Genomic DNA, 21,633 nt, shown 5'->3' with positions numbered 1-21,633 from the left:
ATGGCTCCGTTCCTCCAAGGGCCATCTTTCTCTCACTCATCTCTATGCCCAGCGCCGGGATCGATGGTTTCTCAGGTAAGGCTGAGAACTACTGAGCGGCGGGAGGGCAGCAACGAGGTTTGGGGGTTTTTTTTCAGCACCTGTATTGGTGCTTTTTGTCATTTTGCCCAACGGCCAAAAGGGGGGTTTTCGGCCGAAACGTTTCAGCCACCAAAATTTCAGTGCATCCGTATTATAATTTTTTTTTTGCATTTCTTCAGTTACTTCCTGGTTTCCATGCCTAGGCAAATGATGTCATATATCCCAGAAGTCCTCAGGGTTGGGGGAGGGTTTTCTCAGCTCAGCATATGCCTGAGCTAAGGGCAGATGGTTTCCAGGAAGTAACTACTACATGAATCTTCTGTCTTTGCTCAAGATGGCCATGGCCAGAAATTCTGAGGGGTGTTTTCAAAACGATTTCTCAGCAAAATAAAGCATGGAGACATGGATGGATGGGGGTGTTTGCTTTGAATATTAAAAAATTAATTATATAGTATTTTTGGTTTGTGGTGCTCAGATGCAATGTAGTTTCACTTTAAGTCACTAAGGAAAACATATTGCCCCTAAAGAATGACCAAGGAAAACACAGCCGCAAGTTAAATGCTTGTACAGTTCTATTTAGAGAACCCATATAGGAAAGGAGAAAGGAACTGGTGTCTCTCAAAAACATTCTATCCATGGCATTGGCAAAAAGCACAAGAATAACATCTGTGTTTCTCTGGGATCCTTGACATGAATATGGAATTTTCAGTTTTCATATAGCAGTCATCTTTCACTGTGTAAATGTAAGAAACATGGACATAACTTGCAATGACACTTTCCTGTGGTGTTTATTTTGCAGGTATTGCTGGACTGGATGACGAAAATTGGATACCACTCTGCTTTTTACACAATTTGCACACCAATTCCAAAATGTTATTTTGAACTGAGAAAAGACTTAACATTGGAGAACATCGGCATTACAAAACATACAGTTTTGACTGTTGAAGAAAAAGATGTACAGTAATTTTAGATGAATGTAATACTGGTTTAGCCCCATTTGGGGTACTATGAACCCTACAAAATTCTATTTTTGATACCAGACTGCAGCAGAACTGGGGTCAGTGGGAGGTGCATTGTCTTTATATAATTCACTGGTCATTTTGGCAAACATTGTGTTTGAAAAAAATCACAGTATAAGCTGGCATTCCGTTAAACTGTCTCTTCTTGGCCTGACCAATCTAATTGCGTCACTTTCAATGTTCAAGTATGTTCAAGTTTTTTTTTTTTAATAAACTAAAAAGATCTACAGAAAATGTGTGGTTTGGCTCGAGCAGGATATCACTTTGTCGGTTTATAATGGTTTTATTCCCAAAAATAAAGTTTGTTTTTTTTATGTTAGATTGGAGGTGCTGATCACCTTTTTGAAAGACATTGATTGCTGATGTGCAAGAGCGCACAGATCCTGCACCCCAAGGCAGCCTTGAAGCAAGCTAAATATGGGTAAGCTGGTTGAATTGTTAGTATAATGTTCTGTGGTCTATCCCAAAGGTCTCCAAACTTTATAGGCAAAGGTCCAGATTACTGTCTCTCAGACTTTAGAAGGGCCAGGATGTGGCCAGTGAGAGTATAAAATGGCGCGGCGTCAGTGGGAGTAGACAATGTCTCAGACTACTCTGGTCAGTAGGAAGTGGAATAAGGTCCATCGTTGGTATAAGTTGGAAGAATAGTGTCCCATCATTGGTATCAGTTTAAGGAATAGTGTCCCATCATTGGTATCAGTTTAAGGAATAGTGTCCCATCATTGGTATCAGTTTAAGGAATAGTGTCCCATCATTGGTATCAGTTTAAGGATTAGTTTCCCATCATTGGTATCAGTTTAAGGAATAGTGTCCCATCATTGGTATCAGTTTAAGGAATAGTGTCCCATCATTGGTATCAGTGGAAGGAATAGTGTCCCATCATTGGTATCAGTGGGAGGAATAGTGTCCCATCATTGGTATCAGTGGAAGGATTAGTGTCCCATCATTGGTATCAGTGGGAGGAATAGTGTCCCATCATTGGTATCAGTTTAAGGAATAGTGTCCCATCATTGGTATCAGTTTAAGGAATAGTGTCCCATCATTGGTATCAGTGGAAGGAATAGTGCCCTATTGTTGTTTTCAGTGGCTGTCATTGTCGGTGTCAGTGGAAGGAATATTGCCTCATATCAGTGGGAGTAAGAGAGCCTCATATCAGTGGTAGGAACTAGGGATGCACCGATACCGTTTTTTTTTATCGGCGAGTACGAGTACCGATACTTTCAGTCAAGTATTTGACGATATCGAGTACTGATACTTTGCAATGTGATTCACATTAATGGACGCAAATTGCTCTGCAAAGAATAGCATGAGATTTGAACAGGAATGTGATTCCTGTCCAACTCACATGTCGTTTCCACACTGTGAACCAAGGCTTGTCATTAGTCAGCTGCTCACCAATCAGATGCCATCTAGCCTGAACTGTCATCGCTGCAAGAAGAGGAAAGAAAGTGGCGTGGATTTTAAATCCCCACTGCTTTCTCTCCTCTCCTACCACTGACACTCAGCATGGGATGCCTGCAGGGAGGTTTCCCACACTGTGAACCCGGGCTATGACAAACCTGGTTCACACAGGAGCAGTGGGGAAACCGCAGGCAATTCGGACAGGAATCGCATTCCTGTTCAAATCGCATGCTGATCTTTGCAGTGCAACTTGCGTTCTTTAACGCAAATTATACCACAAACATCAGTTAAGGTACTAGTAGTATTTTCACGAGTACTCATGAAAATACTTTGTATTGGAACTGATACTGGTATCGGTATATGCATCCCTAGTAGAAACAGTGCCCCAAGGGCCAGATGAAGGCAGAAAAGGGCATATTTTGGGGTGACCATTGTTCTATACACTGAAGCAGCAGTAAAAAAAATTAAAAAAAGAAGAGAAATCATCCCATGGAGAAGATGCTGGACTCACACCAAGTGAACTTGACCTTCCACATTCGTTGATAGACCTTGCGGGAAGTGGACCTTCTAGCTTTAAGCATCATAGAGATCACAGATTCAGAGATGTCCCTATCCCTTAGAAATTGCGTTTCAACAGTCATGCAACTAAAAAAGCAGGATAGTAAATTGCCACTTGGGACAGAGAATACGGACAGTCTTACCAGGTTTGTGTGTTAGATCTGAAAAAGGCATACATTAGGGTGTACTGTTTCCAGAGCCACCAGGGCATCTACTGTTTCCACCAATGGATACAAAGCTTGTTGCTGAACCTGGAGGGCAGGAGGTCCACATCCAGCATTCCCATCTGTGGCAAATGTCCTGGAACATCTCCGGATGTAGAGACCACTCTTTAAGGTCCAGACCCTACCAGCTGAGGAAATCTGCCTGCCAGTTGTCTATGTCTGGAATGTAAATGGCTAACAAGGTACTGCCCAAGACAAGATGCCCTCTTCATGGTATTGTTTGACTGAATCTGAAATGGATGACGCCTGTAGGTTGCAGCTAGGAGCCAGGGGTACCCAGTTTAACAGGAGTGCCTTCACAATAACCCCCCTCCCTTCCCAAGCACACACACACTGTGTGTAGAATATCACATGTTGCAGAGAGGATAGGCAATGAACAAGCTTAGGGTAAAAGGCAAGGCCTTAAGAAATCACAAAATCCACACAGATGGTAACAGGAGAGCGTCAATGCAGGCAGCAAGAATGGATCAAAATTCCATGTTGCTCTTTGCAGCAAACCTTGCAGTGAGGACTACTGTATGAGAAGGGGAACTTAAAACAATCAACCCAAAGGATGATATGAGCCATAAAGTTAAACCCTTCCGCAGTAAAGCCAGCAGGAAACAGGGAATATTGAAGCCCAGCAACCAATAAAAATGCTGGAGCTCCTGGTGATCAGCCTGATTGGCTTACTTATTAGGTCAGCCTTCAGATACAGGACAAGCACACAGGCAATGCTAGCAGCTCTGGACCCAGAAAGCACTCCTTGGTTAACTTAACCAGAACTGAGTCTGGAAAGCATCCACACAAACCCAACTGCCTGAACAACATTTCCAGGCTAGCCCCACAATGTCCAGTCCATCAGGGTCAAAGTGGGGGGGAAATCTCGAGCAGTAGTGTAGAGTAGTCTTGACTGAAGAAAAGAGTGAAGAAAAAACAAAGGTTAGTCTTAAACCAATTTAGTCCTGGAGCCATTTTTTCATTTTTTGCTAGTTTAAAGGCACAATTTAGGACTAAAGATTAGTTAAACCCTCAAACAGTGTATCATTTCTGAAAACAGTGAACCTGGAGAATAAAATGGTGGTAGTTGCAATTTTTATTGTAACATGACATTAGCACAACGGTTTATCAAATTAATATACTACAGTTAATTTTAATTCACACAAACACATTACCATTTTTTGGTAAGATACAAAAGATAAGGTTGTACTGAGTAAATACCCAAAATGTCAAGCCCTAAAACTGTTTATGCCAGTGAAACGGAGACAAACTTCAAGTAGAACTAAAGGCAAAACTTTTTTTTTTCATTTTGGATACAGTAAGGGAGAGTTATAACTCGTTAGATTTTATTTCACCATTTGTGTCCCATTGTGAAGATTTCCTTTCACTTCCTGTCCCATAGTCAAACTGGAAGTGAGATGAAATCCCTGCAAATTAAAGGAATTTCTTGGGGACCCCAGAACTAGTGTCCCCATTGTTAGTTTGTCTTGTCAACATATAGACCTACAGCAGGCATACCCAACCTGCTGGCAATTGGTTCAATGCTCTTTTGCTCTAGCAAGTTGTGCTTTAACTGCAGAAGTCCACAATCAGATTTCCTGTTCATCTTTTGAGGACTGCTGAAATGAATATGACATTCTCACCTTCAACAATGTGGAAGATCTGGTGCTCACTTGGTGATTGAAGTATGCCGTCTTGATACCACTGCCAGTAAATTTCAATAGCTTGTGCTTATTGATCACTTCTAAAAGGCTAACAATGCTGCTTTTACCGCTGTCAGTTCTCTGAGGTAGAAAGAAGCCCAAATCAGCTTTCAAGTCTTGGCACCCTGGACTGAATAATTCTTCCCCCAAGAGCTGGCATCTGTATCAATTTTTATTGGAAAAACCTGAACCTGTCTGCCTTCTGCCAGGTTTAATGGAGTCATGCACCAACTTACCATCTGGTTGACCTTTAGAGGAAGAACCACTAAGTCTAATAAATCTCTTTTTTCCCAAACCCTGTTTCTGATAAAGGAAATATTTGCTCGGCTCTTGAGTGCAGTTAGGCCCAAGTTAATGCTGGGAATAATAAGAGATAGGAGTCTCATCATTTCCCGAAGGGTATCCACTGTTACCAAGAACAGTTGGGTTACTGTCAGGATTTTGGCAATTTAATCTTCCAGTAGAAAACCATCAGTTCGCTATCCCAAGAAAACCCTGGTCTGGAATTACAGTGTTACTAAACCCAGGACCATGCATTCACTATATCTGGTCTCCCACAGTACACAGAACATGGAAATGCAATTATTTTAGTAAATATAATCTGCTAAATACCTTTTTCTCATCAGCAGTTAGAGCAGTCTTGTGACTTCTATCAGTGTTAGGCAGAGCACTGGTTACAGTTTTCATTCTCCTCTCACTGCCCTATGAGATTGCATAACCCCTGACTCTCTGTCTGAACAGTGCTGATTGTCCCTGTGCTGATCACATGCACTCTCCCAAAGAAAAAGAAAAAAACTCTCTAGCAGTACACAAAACTGAGCATACGCAGATTGTCCCCGAGGCTCTGTTCTATCAGATGAAATGGGGAACGTGGAAGAAGGGAAGGATCAGAGAAGACAGGATAAAACAGTCTTTTTACACAATGCAGAGGATTTACCCCTTAAGTTCCACAGTGAGTATAACAAGCATGATTTACTGCATATATTGTTGTGGGTTTAGTAAAACTTTAAGGAAGACTTTTTGTTGATCTGTCATCCCAGAAGCTTCAAGGTGAGCAAGACTTTTTTGAAATCTTTAAGACCTTCTCTTCAGTTGATGCAAACAGGAAAATGTGATCTAAGGATAGAGAGAATTCCTTATAAATTTAGAGGAGATATAACTTCTACCAGAATCTTGGTGCCAATGAAAAGTCCCCTGTTCTTTTATTACCACAAAATGTAGGAACTTGTGATGTGTCAGATGAATCGGGACACGCAAGAATGCATCCTGTAAGCCTAAAGTGATAATGGTCCCCTACGTGATAGCAATAAAATCATCAGTTAAGAAAAGAAATTAAGACGCATGAAAATTAAAAAAAAAAAAAATTGTGAGCCTCCCCATACCAACATTGGCAACATACGCAGGTATACATAAAACAAATTTATTAAAAATGCAATTGTTGGGGAGCCTAAGCAAAAATCGGCAATTGTGCTACACGTTACAGAGAGATCGATAATGTCAGCACCAGAGCTCATGGGTAACGCTAAACTGATGACCTGTAGAGGTTTTTAAAGCATTACCTATGGAAAATGTAGGGTAATGACATTTTTTCACAGTTGCATAGGTGCATGCAATTTTAATGCTTGACATGTTGGGTATCTATTTACTTGGTGCAACTTCATCTTTAGATTTTACCCACAAATTGGGTAAATAATTGTGTTTGTGTGCCCTAAAATTAACTTTAGTATATTTTTTACTGCAATTTAGCATTTTATAAACTGCACTAAGATCATGTTACATAAAACAAATTGGACCTGCAACAAATTTATTCTCTCGGGTGTCTGCTTTCAGAAAATATATACTTTTGGGGGGTTTAAGTAATCTTCAGGCCTAAAAAAATGGCTTTGGGACTCAAGTGGATGTAAAAAACTGATGGTAAAGTGATGTACTCTGATGAAAAACCGATGTATATCCAGGTAGTTCTTCTTGCAGAATTTAATGATGTGGCAGATCTACAGTGCCTTGAAAAAGTATTCTTACCCCTTGGAATTTTCCACATTTTGTCATGTTGCTACCAAAAACGTAAATGCATTTTATTGGGATTTTATGTGATATGTAGCACCCTCCTAGTCATGTGCTAGGATGTGTATAAAGGCTATCAGATACATTCAGTGTGGTATTCTGCTTAACAGGATGCTGTAATGGATTAGGTAGGTCTGCTCATGCTGCTCTGGCACTGTTTAAGTTTGTCTATGTTCTGCCCACCTTTAGGAAGCTATGAGAGCCTTCCATAACATGGGAAGAGGCTAGGCAAATGAACATGAATATAGATACAGCCCTGGCCATTTGCAAGGGAAGGCAATCCCATTGCATGCTGGGAGTGGTATTTATGTTCTAGGAGCACATGGGATCAGTGTCTTCCCCGACAGCAAATTGCACCAGGCAGGCTGCCTCGCCTGGCACTTGCTGCCATGTGGCCTCAGGTGGGTCGACCTGATATCAGAGTGACCCTGGTTCTACAGTAAGCTGGCTAAGAGGAGTTGTCTGTCAAATCTCTGTCTGGTATCACTGGACGGTTTCGTTTGGAAAATTGGAAGAGGGCAACCATTCTGTAGTTGGGCCTTGTGAGTACTGACATTGAGAAATTTAGGAACACTGTGTGCCTGCTACCCCCCTGGTGCTTGAGAGTCAGCATGGGTCTGAAAAAAAGTGAACTCTGGCTAGTGTTCTGAAGAGCTTGTCCAAGTGTTGCTACTGCAAAGGACTTTGCTCAGCTATGTTACCTTTTGGCTGTAGCAGTCTGTCATAACTGGATTATACCAAGGGGCTCAGCCTTGTATCTACTACTACTGTAAAAAGGGACTTTGCTCACTCCTATACTACTTGCTGTTATATGTTACAAGGAAGTCTGCTATCTACTGTCAGTCAAGACTTCATAAGTGTTCAACTAAGAGGTCAGTTAGATGTCCTCAGTGTGAATAGTTCTGATTTGAAGTATCCTACTACAATTCCCCATCCCTATCCTCAGTTCTACAATCAACTCCAAAAACAAAACATCCTCTAGACTGGTCACTGAAGGCAACAAGCGTGAGTGTGTGAGTTCACCTTAAATCTCAGTATAAATTCAGCTGTTCTGTGAAGTCCTCAGAGGTTTGTTAGAGAACATTAGTGAATAAACAGCATCATGAAGGCCAAGAAACACACCAGACAGGTCAGTGATTGTGGAGAAGTTTAAACCAGGGTTAGGGTATTAAAACAAATATCCCCAGCTTTGAACATCTCACGGAGCACTGTTCAATCCATCATCCAAAAATGGAAAGAGTATGGCACAACTAAAAACCTGCCAAGACATGGCCGACCACCTAAACTGACAGCCCGGGCAAGGACAGCATTAATCAGAAACAGCCAAAAGGCCCATAGTAAGTCTGGAGGAGCTACAGCGATCCACAGCTCAGGGGGGAGAATCTGTCCACAGGACAACTATTAGTTGTGCACTCCACAAATCTGGCCTTTATGGAAGAGTGGCAAGAAGAAAGCCATAGTTGAAAGAAAGTCATAAGAAGTCCTGTTTTTAGTTTGCGAGAAACCATGTGGGGGACACAGCAAACATGGAAGAAGGTGCTCTGGTCAGATGAGATCAAAATTGAACTTTTTTGCCTAAAAGCAAAACGATATGTGTGGTGGAAAACTAACACTGCACATCACCCTGAACTCACCATCCCCACTGTGAAACATGGTGGTGGTAGCATCATGATGTGGGGATGCTTTTCTTCAGCAGGGATAGGGAAGCTGGTCAGAGTTGATAGGAAGATGGATGGAGCCAAATACAGGGCAATCTTAGAAGAAAAGCTGTTAGAGTCTGAAAGACTTGAGACTGGGGCGGAGGTTCACCTTCCAGCAGGACAATGACCCTAAACATACAGCCAGAGCTACAATGGAATGGTTTAGATCAAAGCATATTCATGTGTTAGAATGGCCCAGTGAAAGTCCAGACCTAGATCCAATTGAGAATCTGTGGTTAGACCAATATGACAGAGCTTGAACTATTTTGAAAAGAAGAATGGGCAAAAATGTCCCTCTCTAGATGTGCAAAGCAGGTAGATACATCCCCAAAAAAAGACTTGCAGCTGTAATTGCAGCAAAAGGTGGTTCTACAAACTATTGACTCGGGGCGCTGAATACAAATGCACGCTACACTTTTCAGATAGTTATTTGTAAAAAATTTGAAAACCAATTATTTTCCTTCCACTTCACATTTATGTGTCACTTTGTGTTGGTGTATCACATAAAATCCCAATATAATACATTTACGTTTTTGATTGTAACATGACAAAATGTGGAAAATTTCAAGGGGTATCCATACCTTTTCAAGGCACTGTAGGTAAACAAGAAGCAGGTAATAGTTGTATAGCCTATACCCAATAATCCTCATTAAAACTTACATTGATATTTAAAATGATGACATGACTGATTTCAGCTCTACACTGTGCACAATTATTAGGCAAGTGAGTATTTTGACCAAATCCACATTTTTTTTTGCAATTTGTCCAACTTCAAGCTATATAAACTTGAATGCTTATTGGTTTTAAGCATATCAGGTGATGTGTATTTGTGTAATGAGGGAGAGTGTGGCCTAAGGAGATCAACACCCTTGATCAGGGGTACTGAATTAAAATTCATGGGTTCCAGTCAGTAAAATTTTGTTCCAGAGGAGGTCTGAGTGTCATGTTGGTGCTATGACTCAGATCCTTCACATCACGGCCTCCCACGCACATCACAGTTCTCCCCCCCCACCCCCTTTTACATCACAGACTGCCCCATCGCTGACATCCCATCACAGGTTCCCCCCCCCCCCATCACCAACTGCTCCATCACAGACCACGTCCATGACAAACCCCCCCGTCATCACAGATCCTCTCCATCATAGATCCCCTGTACATAATTTTTTATAGTTTGCTACATGAAATAGATCAGGAATCAGTGAAAGTACTCTATCTGTACAGTACAGCTATGTTAGATGGCGATGTGGTAGTTAGCATTGACATTTTCCAATGTATAAAGTTCTGAGGATATAAGGATAATTACTAGGTAATTTTTTATATTGTGTATATGCAATGTAATACAAATTGCAATGTATTGTATGTAACAATTTGTGTGGCTGTTGTGTTGTATGCAGTCCTCTTCTAAACTGAGCAACATCCTGTGCCTCCTTGATGGTTCATGTAAGCCACAGCCATGGCATTACCGGACTGTATTCTGACCAGATGACCCTAGAATTGAAAGATAAATTGCTCTCAACTCCAACTGTTAATTGGAAGTCGAGCCTCTCTCAAAGTGCAAGTCCCCTGTGGCATGGCTGTCCCTAGCACGCCTCCCAACAGGTTGGTATCCAAGGTAAGAACTATTTAGTTCAGAAGGATCAGCTCTTTTCCAGCAATGGACTTGACATCCACCAACATCAGAATTCCAGACTCTGGACGGTTGTAGTGCAGGGGTCTGGAATGGCACTTAGCATATAGGACCACCTTGAAAGAGGCCACCATGACTCACAGGAACCTCATAGAAGCTCTCACTGAAAAATTTGCAGTTCACCGAAGGGCCCCAGCTTGCTGCTGTAAGGAGACACGTTTTTGAAGTTATGGTCCTTCTTTAAAGCAAGAGCTGACCTTTTCTGCAAAGTAGATAGTCTAGGTATCCTAGGATGTGAATCACCTTGGATCATAACGGCACAAGCATTGGTGCTGCGTAGTCACAGGGAGCCTCTGCTAGAGCAAAGGGGATAGGCATGATCTGTAGGTGGTTGTGCTCGACTGCAAAGCAAAGGTATCTTTGTTATGGAAGAAAGATCAGGATGCGCACGCATGCATCCTTAATATTGATCAATCCCACAAATTCCCCTGGCTGAAGGGCTCCTATGGCTAATCTCAAACATTCCATCCTAAACTTCATGACCTTCAGAAAAGGGTTTAATGATTTGAGGTCCAAAAAGGATCTGATAGCCCCGTTCAATTCCAGTAGAACCCCTGCTACCACTCTTCCTCAGGGACCCGTATCAACATCCTGAGCCTGAAGTTGTGACACAGCTTTCCGTAAGTCCACTCTGCACGGAGATGAAAACACATTTGATTGCCAAACACAAGGCGAAGAACAACTCTGAAATTCCAGTTTTTAAATAGTCCAAGATCTCCTGGTACTATATACAGTCAGGTCCATAAATATTGGGACATCGACACAATTCTAACATTTGTGGCTCTATACACCACCACAATGGATTTGAAATGAAACAAACAAGATGTGCTTTAACTGCAGACTGTCAGCTTTAATTTGAGGGTATTTACATCCAAATCAGGTAAACAGAGTAGGAATTACAACAGTTTGCATATGTGCCTCCCACTTATTAAGGGAGCAAAAGTAATGGGACAATTGGCTTCTCAGCTGTTCCATGGCCAGGTGTGTGTTAATCCCTCATTATCCCAATTACAATGAGCAGATAAAAGGTCCAGAGTTCATTTCAAGTGTGCTATTTGCATTTGGAATCTGTTGCTGTCAACTCTCAAGATGAGATCCAAAGAGCTGTCACTATCAGTGAACCAAGCCATCATTAGGCTGAAAAAGCAAAACAAACCCATCAGAGAGATAGCAAAAACATTAGGCGTGGCCAAAACAACTGTTTGGAACATTCTTAAAAAGAAGGAACGCACCGGTGAGCTCAGCAACACCAAAAGACCCGGAAGACCACGGAAAACAACTGTGGTGGATGACCGAAGAATTCTTTCCATGGTGAAGAAAACACCCTTCACAACAGTTGGCCAGATCAAGAACACTCTCCAGGAGGTAGGTGTATGTGTGTCAAAGTCAACAATCAAGAGAAGACTTCACCAGAGTGAATACAGAGGGTTCACCACACGATGTAAACCATTGGTGAGCCTCAAAAACAGGAAGGCCAGATTAGAGTTTGCCAAACGACATCTAAAAAAGCCTTCACAGTTCTGGAACAACATCCTATGGACAGATGACACCAAGATCAACTTGTACCAGAGTGATGGGAAGAGAAGAGTATGGAGAAGGAAAGGAACTGCTCATGATCCTAAGCATACCACCTCATCAGTGAAGCATGGTGGTGGTAGTGTCATGGCGTGGGCATGTATGGCTGCCAATGGAACTGGTTCTCTTGTATTTATTGATGATGTGACTGCTGACAAAAGCAGCAGGATGAATTCTGAAGTGTTTCAGGCAATATTATCTGCTCATATTCAGCCAAATGCTTCAGAACTCATTGGACGCCGCTTCACAGTGCAGATGGACAATGACCCAAAGCATACTGCAAAAGCAACCAAAGAGTTTTTTAAGGGAAAGAAGTGGAATGTTATGCAATGGCCAAGTCAATCACCTGACCTGAATGCGATTGAGCATGCATTTCACTTGCTGAAGACAAAACTGAAGGGAAAATGCCCCAAGAACAAACAGGAACTGAAGACAGTTGCAGTAGAGGCCTGGCAGAGCATCACCAGGGATGAAACCCAGCGTCTGGTGATGTCTATGCGTTCCAGACTTCAGGCTGTAATTGACTGCAAAGGATTTTCAACCAAGTATTAAAAAGTGAAAGTTTGATTTATAATTTATTATTCTGTCCCATTACTTTTGGTCCCTTAACAAGTGGGAGGCACATATGCAAACTGTTGTAATTCCTACACCGTTCACCTGATTTGGATGTAAATACTCTCAAATTAAAGCTGACAGTCTGCAGTTAAAGCACATCTTGTTCATTTCATTTCAAATCCATTGTGGTGGTATATAGAGCCAAAAATGTTAGAATTGTGTCCATGTCCCAATATTTATGGACCTGACTGTATGTTTGCAAAGGCTTGCAAATGTCCTCCCACTGAGAACAACTGAGACACCCCTGATTTGTGAAGAGGACTTGGGACCCAGTTTGGAAGGTCTAGAAGACAAAGACTTATGCTAAAAGGATTTACCTTATTTAGCCTTGGCCTTAGATGTCTGGGGGGGGGGGGGGGCGGCAATGGATGACTTCTTCTGTGCCGAGGGGCCCAGCTTACCGATTGAGACCCTTTTCTTCTTACTGTGCAGAAAAGTACTCTTTCCACTTGTCACCTTCTTTATGTAAGCATCCAAGGACTCCCTAGAGGGATTCCTCTTTGAATGGTATAATTTCCAATCCCTTCTTACAGAATGGTGTAGTATGTAAACATTTTAGCTAGAGGATTCTCTGTATTTATACAGACAGAAGTACAATATGAAATAATTGCAGGAGCATTTCACTCATTCCATCCACACAATGCAAGGCTGACAGGAACACATCCAGCTGATGTAGGAACGATAGGCCATCTGACACGACTAGTGTTCATAGCCATCTAGAAATACCCTGAGTGACATATCACCATGGCAACCACAACCTTGAGTGGAGCCTTAACATCCTTATGCACAGGCAAGTCCTCTACCAGAACCCTTATTTATACTGAGGCTTAAGACGGTAACAACCCAGGAGAATTCCTCTTCTATGGGGTATTGCTGTGCAAAACTCTTAGGAGGAAAGTAAACCTTTTCTGGATATTTCAAATCTGCGTACAAAACATCCTTGATTATGTCATGAACAGGAAACACATTCTGTGGTTTATGTTTCCTAGAATCTTTGTAGTCCTCTCCTAGTCACTTCAGGTCTCCATGCACCAAAGAGTCTAACTTGAGATATTTGCACACCACTCCTGTTGGCATTGAAATTTCATTTTGGTGACACTGTGGCAGAAGGGCCTTCTTCCACAGGTGAATTGTTTGAGTCAGAAGAACATTCTGCCCTTGTTACATCATCTTCCTATAAATTTGAGAAGTCGGAAAACTCAAATCAGAAGGATGAAAGATGAGCCGATCTTCTGAAATATTGCCATTCCCCTTCTCCAAGACATTTAGGTGGAGAATAATTCTTTGCTCAGGCAAGAAGACTGTGGTGTCTCAGAGGATGCTGCCCCTGAGTCAGAAGATAGGGGGAGCCATGATTGTATGATAGGAGAGGAAGCCCTTGTATCCTGGTCCCCTTTGTAACTGTCTTTCTTACAATCCCGTCATAAGTCTATATTGGTCGTGCTGCCTTTTTCCTTCCCTCTGTGCTTAGAGTCCTCCATGTTTCCCCTATGTGGTACTCAGGCCCTCCAGTATAGTTATTGGTTTGCAGTGTCCGGTTATCTACTAAACCCACAATCCCTCTATGCACTGCTTCTGGTAATTTGGTATGTTAAAGCATCCTTGCTTTGGGATCCTACCCGAGAGCACAATCTAATGCTGCTGGTCTCCACATCTGAAGCAAAAATTATGTCCGCACATGCAATGGTTTCTAAAATGGCATCTGTGCTCACACCCTACTACACAAAAGAGGAGCAAAATGGTGTAATGGTGCCTGCACGATGCGTCAAAAATGGAGGTTGTGTACTGCTGGGTCAGCACATTGAGGCCTGCCCAGAAATATGGGTCAGACCTCCTAATCAGCAGGAAGGGATTTAAGCAGGGGAACAAGGACCCCAACAACCCACGCTGGTGCCTGATCAAATCCGAGTTTAAACAGGCTGACACCCAGTTACCATACCCTGAGACAATATCCCAACAGGACCCTAAGAGCTTCTTCCCTACTGCCCACTTCAGTTAGGCTTATCACACGAATAGGGGGAATCTGCAAGTACAGGGCTCTCTTGCAGACAGACCACTGACTTGGACATCTAGAGTACCCAGCCTAGGCGAGTCACCTGTGTGCCAGGTGCATCACAGTCCCAACTTACAGGAAACCCCATTCTGATCTTGATTTGGGGTCTGGGTAGTCCCCACAGCATGAAACCAGAGAATGGACACCCTCTGCCACAGTGGCTTGCTGCAGTTTGTAGGAAAAAGAAAGGATTAAGAATCTCTTCTATCAAGACTTAGAGATTTATTTATTTCAGAGATGCATCTATTACCTGATGACACATGCAAAAAAAACGAGGATCACATGGTGGGAGGGTTTATATAACAGAGCTTTCAAAGCTGTAATTGGCTTTGCCAGTGTTTAATCACCTGAAGGTGAATATAACCCATCCATTATGATAACTAGGCTGTGTCCTTCACTGTACAATAAATGATAGTTGACAAATATGTTTACTTTATATACACAAAAAAACAAAAAACTTTGACATCCCTGCTGATGCTTTGCAGCTGCTTCTCTGCTAGTTTCTTTAGCTTACTTTTGATTTCTAACTACATATCCCATGGCACCTTGCCACCTGCAAGTAGTGATACCTGTACTGACTATGCCTCCTGAAACTCTTCCTCTCAGCAACTCTGTAGTTCAGAAGTCAGGCTCAGTGGAACATGCGACACAGCAATACACATTTACAGGGCATTGTGAATTCAAGGAAATAAATGTGTGGGATCCTTCAAACAGTGAAATTTCAAAGATTATAAAGATGAAGAGGAGTAGGCCAAAAAAAAAGTGAAATAAAATGGGGAACTAACCATGCGATTTTACATTTTTACCATAGCGTCACTAAGTCATCCCTGACTGGCCAACCAAGATGGTGGAGATTCTGGACCCAGAGACTCTGAAGTCGATGGCAACAATTGTGGAAGGGAAGGGGGGAAGAGGGGTGGTGGGTGCAAATGTTTCCAGGTTAGAAGGCACTCTGAGGTATGTGTGCCATCATTTAACAGTCAAATAGAGCCTCTACAGAAGTTCTGGATTGACAGCAAAAGACTGCTCTGGGTGGAGGTAAGGCTTAAGTTTTAATTGGAAAGGAATCAAGGTACCACTGTAAAGGTTGGCATACAAGGGACTCCACAGGAATATTATATTGGCATTATGAATTAAGTCTACACATTAAACACCAAGTTTAACACACACTGGAGGTCTACAATTGAAAGTTTATTTGTTCAAATACACCAAAGGAGCTGCAAGCACTTTGACAAATATACAGAAAAACGTACATTAATGTTATGGCATACACTCAGGTCAGATTTCTCCAATGTATCTGTACTTTTGAAAAACAAAAAATATACAGTGAATGATTAGCAGGTGCATTTCTTTTTAAAAATAACTCCAAATGGTATCTGTCATGCCAGCTTATCACTACAACTAAAATTTACAAAGTAGGTGCAAAGGGAGATAAAGGCCTTGCAAGTTACCCTTTACTGGTTGAACAGTTCAGTAGGAAACATGACTTACAAATACAGCAGGCAAACTGACTAATGGACTGATTGAAATAATGAACCGCAGTCTCAAATTGTGCTAAATGCTTCATCAACAGTATGGCACATTTTGGTCCGTGATGGGTTCTTAGCCTATTTGGAAATATAAACTGGGGAAATGCAAAGAATATTTCTTCAATGGGCAGGTCAGTGTGATGTATAAGCAGGATCCAATTTTTAAATTAAAACATTTTGGTTTTCTTTTGTTGGTTTCCATGTCTATATACAGACACATTTAATCTGGTTTAAATGCCAAGTATAATTGCACAGATGAAGGCAATGTGTTTACAATTGCTTATAGGAAATAGTCAGGAGTGCGTCGAGTAACATGTGGCTCTCCACGTCGAGGAGCTGGGTCAAACTGAAGGCTGTGGGAAAATAAAGAGAGAACTCAATTAAAATAATCTCTACTATGGCATTAGTAATTGAATGCTACAATTCATATATTTCAGATAACTAAAAAGACATGCATTAAAAAGCAAATTATACCTTAAAAAAATAGGGGTCAGTTTCACCAAGCAGCACGAGTTATTTCAACAGAGTTTGTTATTTCACCTTATGGCAATTTCCTTATCTAAATTGTTACATTCCAAATATAGTTGGCACAAGTGTAGAGTTATTTGAATAAAGGAAAAGTGCACTAATCATTGTCAGGGCCTCCTCCTCTACCCAACAATTTTGTAATAGATCGTTTTTGCCTAAAATGCAGCTCCCTGGTTATGTTGGACCAGAAAATCATCAAAGTCTTCTCAGTGTTCCACGTCGTCCTCAGGCCGTGCACATCCCAAACTCTATTCACTTCAATTGAGGCAGGATTCAGGATTATGCACTTCTGCTGCAACATTTTTGATGTGCATTTTTAAAGCACTTCTTGATGCACTAACATGCGTTGCAAACAATGTCAAACATTTGCACATGCATTAAGGCGAATAATCATGAATAGGCATTAACCACTTGCCTACAGGGCACTTATACCCCCTTCCTGCCCAGGCCAAATTTCCAGCTTTCAGCGCTGTCACACTTTGAATAACAATTGAGCAGTCATGCAACACTGTACCCATATGAAATTTGTATTTTTTTTGTAACAGATAGAGCTTTATTTTGGTGGTATTTATTCACCTCTGGATTTTTTATTTTTTCTTAAACAAACCAAAAACCACTGAAAATTTTGAAAAAAAAAGTTTTAGTTTTTGTTATAAAATTTGGTAAATAAGTGATTTTTCTCCTTCACTGATGTGCGCTAATGAGGCTGCAGTGATGGGCACTGATAGGTGGCACTGATGGGCATTGACAGGCATCACTGACAGGTGGCTCAGATGGGCACTGATATGTGGCATGTGCACTGGCAGGTGGTATGGATGAGCACTGAGAGCTGGCACTGATGGACACTGACAGGTGGCACTGCTAGGACTACACTGATCATCAGTGCCCTGATGATCAGTGTACATGTCCCCTCCGAGGAATGCATATTACCGGCCCTCCTCACGAGCTGTCAAGAGTGACAGCTCGTGAGGAGAGAAATGCCGATAACCGGCATTTCCCTGTTTACATGGGATCAGCTGTGATTGAACACAGCTGATCACATGACCAAGCCGACATCTTCGGCTCTTTCCGTGGATCGGTGATCCACTGTGTCCAAGGTACACAGCGCACTGCCGATCGCCGGGCTCCGGGGGCCGTGCATGCGAGGTGAGAATGGGAGGAAGTCATATGACGTCCTCCCAGAATGAGAGAACCGCCTTGCACCCGTCATTGGACTATATGGCAGGCGAGGCGGTTAAAAGGATCACACACAGTTGCTCAAGGTCTTAATTTTCTTTGTCACCGAAGTAAATGGAGTTTATAATGTGCAAGTGACAAAGGGCAGGTAAAAGAAAATGAGTAGAATATCAAAATACCACAAGTTACAAATAACATGCATGCAGTAAATCCAGCTGATTCACACAAAATTTGGTTTAACTGCAAAAATGCCAGCAAAAAAAAAACAAAAAAAAAAACTGCATGACAACAAAAATGCTACTTGTGTCATGCATGGAAAGTGCCTTGAATTTAAAATCACTATTGTTGGAGTGATGTCTGCAGCTATTGCATATGTGACGTTAAAAAGTTATGGGAGTTGTGGTTGTGTACAGTTGCTGACTTCTTGCTCAGTAATTTATTGATACTGTAGTTAGTTGCCTCTTAAAGGAGTTCCCCACACCTGCTGGTTGTCAGGGAGAGGAGCTTAAAGTGGAAATTCACTCTCTCAATCAACAATTACCATTTTTAATTCTTATGCTGCTAGCATTAGTAAATAGATAGGAAAGTCTATCATATTGACTTGTTTTAAACTATTTATTTATTTTTTTTTAAAGTTTCTTCAGTTACTCCCTGGTTTCTTGCCTAGGCAAATGATGTCATACATCCCAGGAGTCTTCTGTAGGGGAGAGAGAGTTTTTTCAGCTAAGCACGCCCTCCTGCTTGTATGACTGAACTAAGGGCAGATGGATTCCAGGAAGTAAATGCTACATGAATCATCTGTCCTTACTCAAGATGGCCATGACCAGAAATGCTAGGAGGGTTATTTTTTAAAAGTGATTTCTCAGCAAAATAAAACATGGAGACATGGATGGATGGTGGAGTTTGCTTTGATTATTAAAAAATGAATTTAATAGCATTTTTACTTTGTGGTGCTCAGATGCAGTGTAGTTCAACTTTAAAGAGTGTCTGTATATTGTGACACTTCGTTGGCAAATAGATCATCTATGCTCTGCTGTCCATTTGTGCCCAATCCTTGTAAAATAGATCATGTTTACTTGTACAGAAAAACGAATACACTATTTCCCATGAACTGATTCTACTGCTTTCTTATGTGTTACATTCTGGTAAACTAGTATGACAATATCCATAAGCTGACGATTTTCTAGCAACCAGGTGCTATGCCTATATGGCCAGACAAATACAGCATCTGATAATTACAACATCTGGCTCTACACAAAGAACTAAACGATTCAAGTCTTTAAAGTTCATCTAAAGCCAAATTGTTTTTCAAGCTTTGAACAAAGAGGTGTTAGAACCCCTTAAGTGTTTTTTGCTGTCTCCGTAGATTCACTTTCCATTTCTCCCGATGACTTTAGAAACCAGGACTAAAAGTCCAAAAATATTCCAGTGGGGACTTGTTTCAGTGACAACTAAGATTTCATTTTGCACCTTGTTGAGTTTTGTCTTTACTGCCAAAACAGGCAGTAAAGGGAAATCTACCAAATTGGAAACATGACAAAAATATATATATTAATGCTAACTACATATGCCCTTTTTACAGATAATTTTTTTTTTTTTTTTTTACTTACAAGGAGTATTTAAGGGTATCATCCAGTTCCATAATAGCTGCCTGATTTCCACAACGATAACAGTAATTAGGTGCACTGAAAATGGTAACCACATTTCTGTCATGACACCAGTTGTAGCCCTGTATAAAGAAAACGACATTTAATATATGCAGTAATTTTTTGTTATTTAAAAACACACAATCACCTTATAAAGCCTTTCTATACATTTTCAAAAATTAGCTTGAAACTACAATTTATTGAAAGGCTGAGAAATGTACTCTGCCATCTTTCTTGCCCTGCCACAGTACAGCTTGGTGAAAAACAGGGAACTCCTCCAGTGTGCAATATAGGCAGGACAGGCTGGAGGTGCTCACTGTGGCCTGTAATACCATTGCTCTTGGCAAAGAGGGCAAAATATTTTCACGTGTTCCAAGTCACTGCACGTTATATAAAATGGTATATCATTCAAATTTACCCACATCATAGTATAAAGACCACACTAAAGCCGAGGAGATGGCAACGTACTTTGTTCCAAATAAACCTACTGTAATACTAGCCTTACCTCCATGACCAGCTGATGAGCTCGTGACACCAAAGTGAGGCCATTGGCATGATTAAAAGTTTCAGAGATATCTTGTCCAAAAGTGTAGCCAGCACCTCTTGGAGAAATACCCCAGCCACCACGATCATCAGGATCGGACCACAAAAGGTCACACATAGGGCCCTAGAACACATGGAGAGATGTATTGAAATAACACTGATAATTACGACAGCACATACATGCATTCTGGAACAAGTAATGGGCTAGGTTATGTTTCTGAACAATCTAAAGTTGTTGTTTTCTATGCCTCTATGTTCTAATAAATGAATAATGAAAGTAGCAACAGTTTTTGTTTAGCCCAAAATGCTGTTGCTACACTTTCATGTCCCAAGCTACTTACAGTAAAAAAAAATACAAAAAGGAGAAATATAGAAGTGCCAAAAGGTTAAATAGAAAAGTTTACAACAAAGGTTTAAGGGGTTAACATTCAGAAAACTGGGTAACTGTGGGACCAGGATTAATGATGGAGAATGAAAGATAACAGAACAAGCAACACTAAAAATAAGGAGCACTGTAAAGCTGAGTTATGAAGGTAGACATTGTTCCACTGTGCCTAACAATTTTTTTTTCTTTTTCACAGATCATGATGGAGTTTACTCAAGATTGCCCAGCTGGACAGTCTAGAAGTTTGCCTTATGCAATCTAGTCAATGCAGTTATAATTTAGTAGGTTTGTAGGCTGGATTTCTAGTGTAGAAATGTGTCACCAAGAAGAAGGGCAGAGGGAGCCTCAGAAAGGGTAAATGTTAAATATTGGAGGAAAGAATGTGAAAGATGGTTGTCCAGTACCAGCAAACAATGGTTAAGAGGTATTAGATATGCGAGACAGATGTATAGGTACATTCTGTTGAACACTCTTACCTCAAGGGGGGGGGGGGGGGTGGAATATGTAAAGTATGTATTGGAAAACTGAGTTTTGATTGGTACATTGGATTTTGTAATATGAAATTAATAAAAAAAGAAGTCTGAGTACATCTGTATATCACGCACTTCAGGGCCACTTTGGTATGTGAATCACCCCTGCGAAACAGTCAAGGTAGGATCTTTGGAGAGTAGATATAAACTTGTTGGAATGGAGTCCAAGGAACCACTAGGGCATCTACTGCAAAGGCTGGTCTTGGACACAAACTTGTTCAGTTTCTTGCTGAACATGAGGCCAGAATGTCCACATCTGGTTTTCATAATCTTAAATTTAGAAAGATCTCACAGTACAGACATAACTCTTCCAGGTCTGGGCATTGACAGCCTAGGAAGTGTCTTTGCTCAGTTGGCAGCTTAGGATGTCTGCCCATGAGAGTCGTAGACATTTCGTTTAGGGCTGCTAATCTTCTAGTGCCCCCTTTATTTATGTAGGTACTGTTGTGGCACTGATTGACTGTACTCGAACTGGGTGACCTTCTAAAAGGGAAGATGCTGTAGAGACAATGTAGTGGCCCTCAGTTGTAGAATGTTGATGGGGTATTTGGACTCTTGCAGGTACCATGTCCCCTGGACAGTCAGGAAGTTGTAAACTCCACCCCAGCCCATAAGGCTCACATCTGTCATTACCACTTCC

At 41.4% G+C, this 21,633-nt stretch overlaps 2 protein-coding genes across 4 annotated transcripts in view; one reads left to right on the top strand and one right to left on the bottom strand.

Moving 5' to 3' along the window:
• UBXN8 (UBX domain protein 8) overlaps positions 1 to 1,334 on the top strand; it is a 76,007-nt gene extending 74,673 nt beyond the window's left edge. For all 3 annotated transcript variants that reach the window (XM_089675120.1, XM_089675099.1, XM_089675109.1), the window contains one exon: positions 881 to 1,334. In XM_089675120.1, the coding sequence (XP_089531246.1) occupies positions 881 to 1,045 (165 nt within the window). In that variant the 3' untranslated portion in view covers positions 1,046 to 1,334. The remainder of the gene's footprint in view (positions 1 to 880) is intronic.
• A 14,492-nt stretch (positions 1,335 to 15,826) lies between these two features.
• Positions 15,827 to 21,633, bottom strand: part of PPP2CB (protein phosphatase 2 catalytic subunit beta) — a 46,346-nt gene continuing 40,539 nt past the window's right edge. Inside the window, exons 5-7 of the mRNA XM_089675087.1 lie at positions 20,041 to 20,202; positions 19,500 to 19,618; positions 15,827 to 16,538 (exon numbers count right to left, since the gene is read on the bottom strand). Coding sequence (XP_089531213.1) covers positions 16,466 to 16,538; positions 19,500 to 19,618; positions 20,041 to 20,202 — 354 coding nt within the window. The 3' untranslated portion in view covers positions 15,827 to 16,465. The remainder of the gene's footprint in view (positions 16,539 to 19,499; positions 19,619 to 20,040; positions 20,203 to 21,633) is intronic.

The sequence above is a fragment of the Staurois parvus genome, unplaced genomic scaffold (genome assembly GCF_062004578.1).
Source record: "Staurois parvus isolate SC_StPar_1 unplaced genomic scaffold, SC_StPar_1.0 ptg000013l, whole genome shotgun sequence".
Lineage (NCBI taxonomy): Eukaryota > Metazoa > Chordata > Amphibia > Anura > Ranidae > Staurois > Staurois parvus.
The sequence above is the reverse complement of the archived record's forward strand: the minus strand, read 5'-3'. Positions and strand labels throughout refer to the sequence as shown.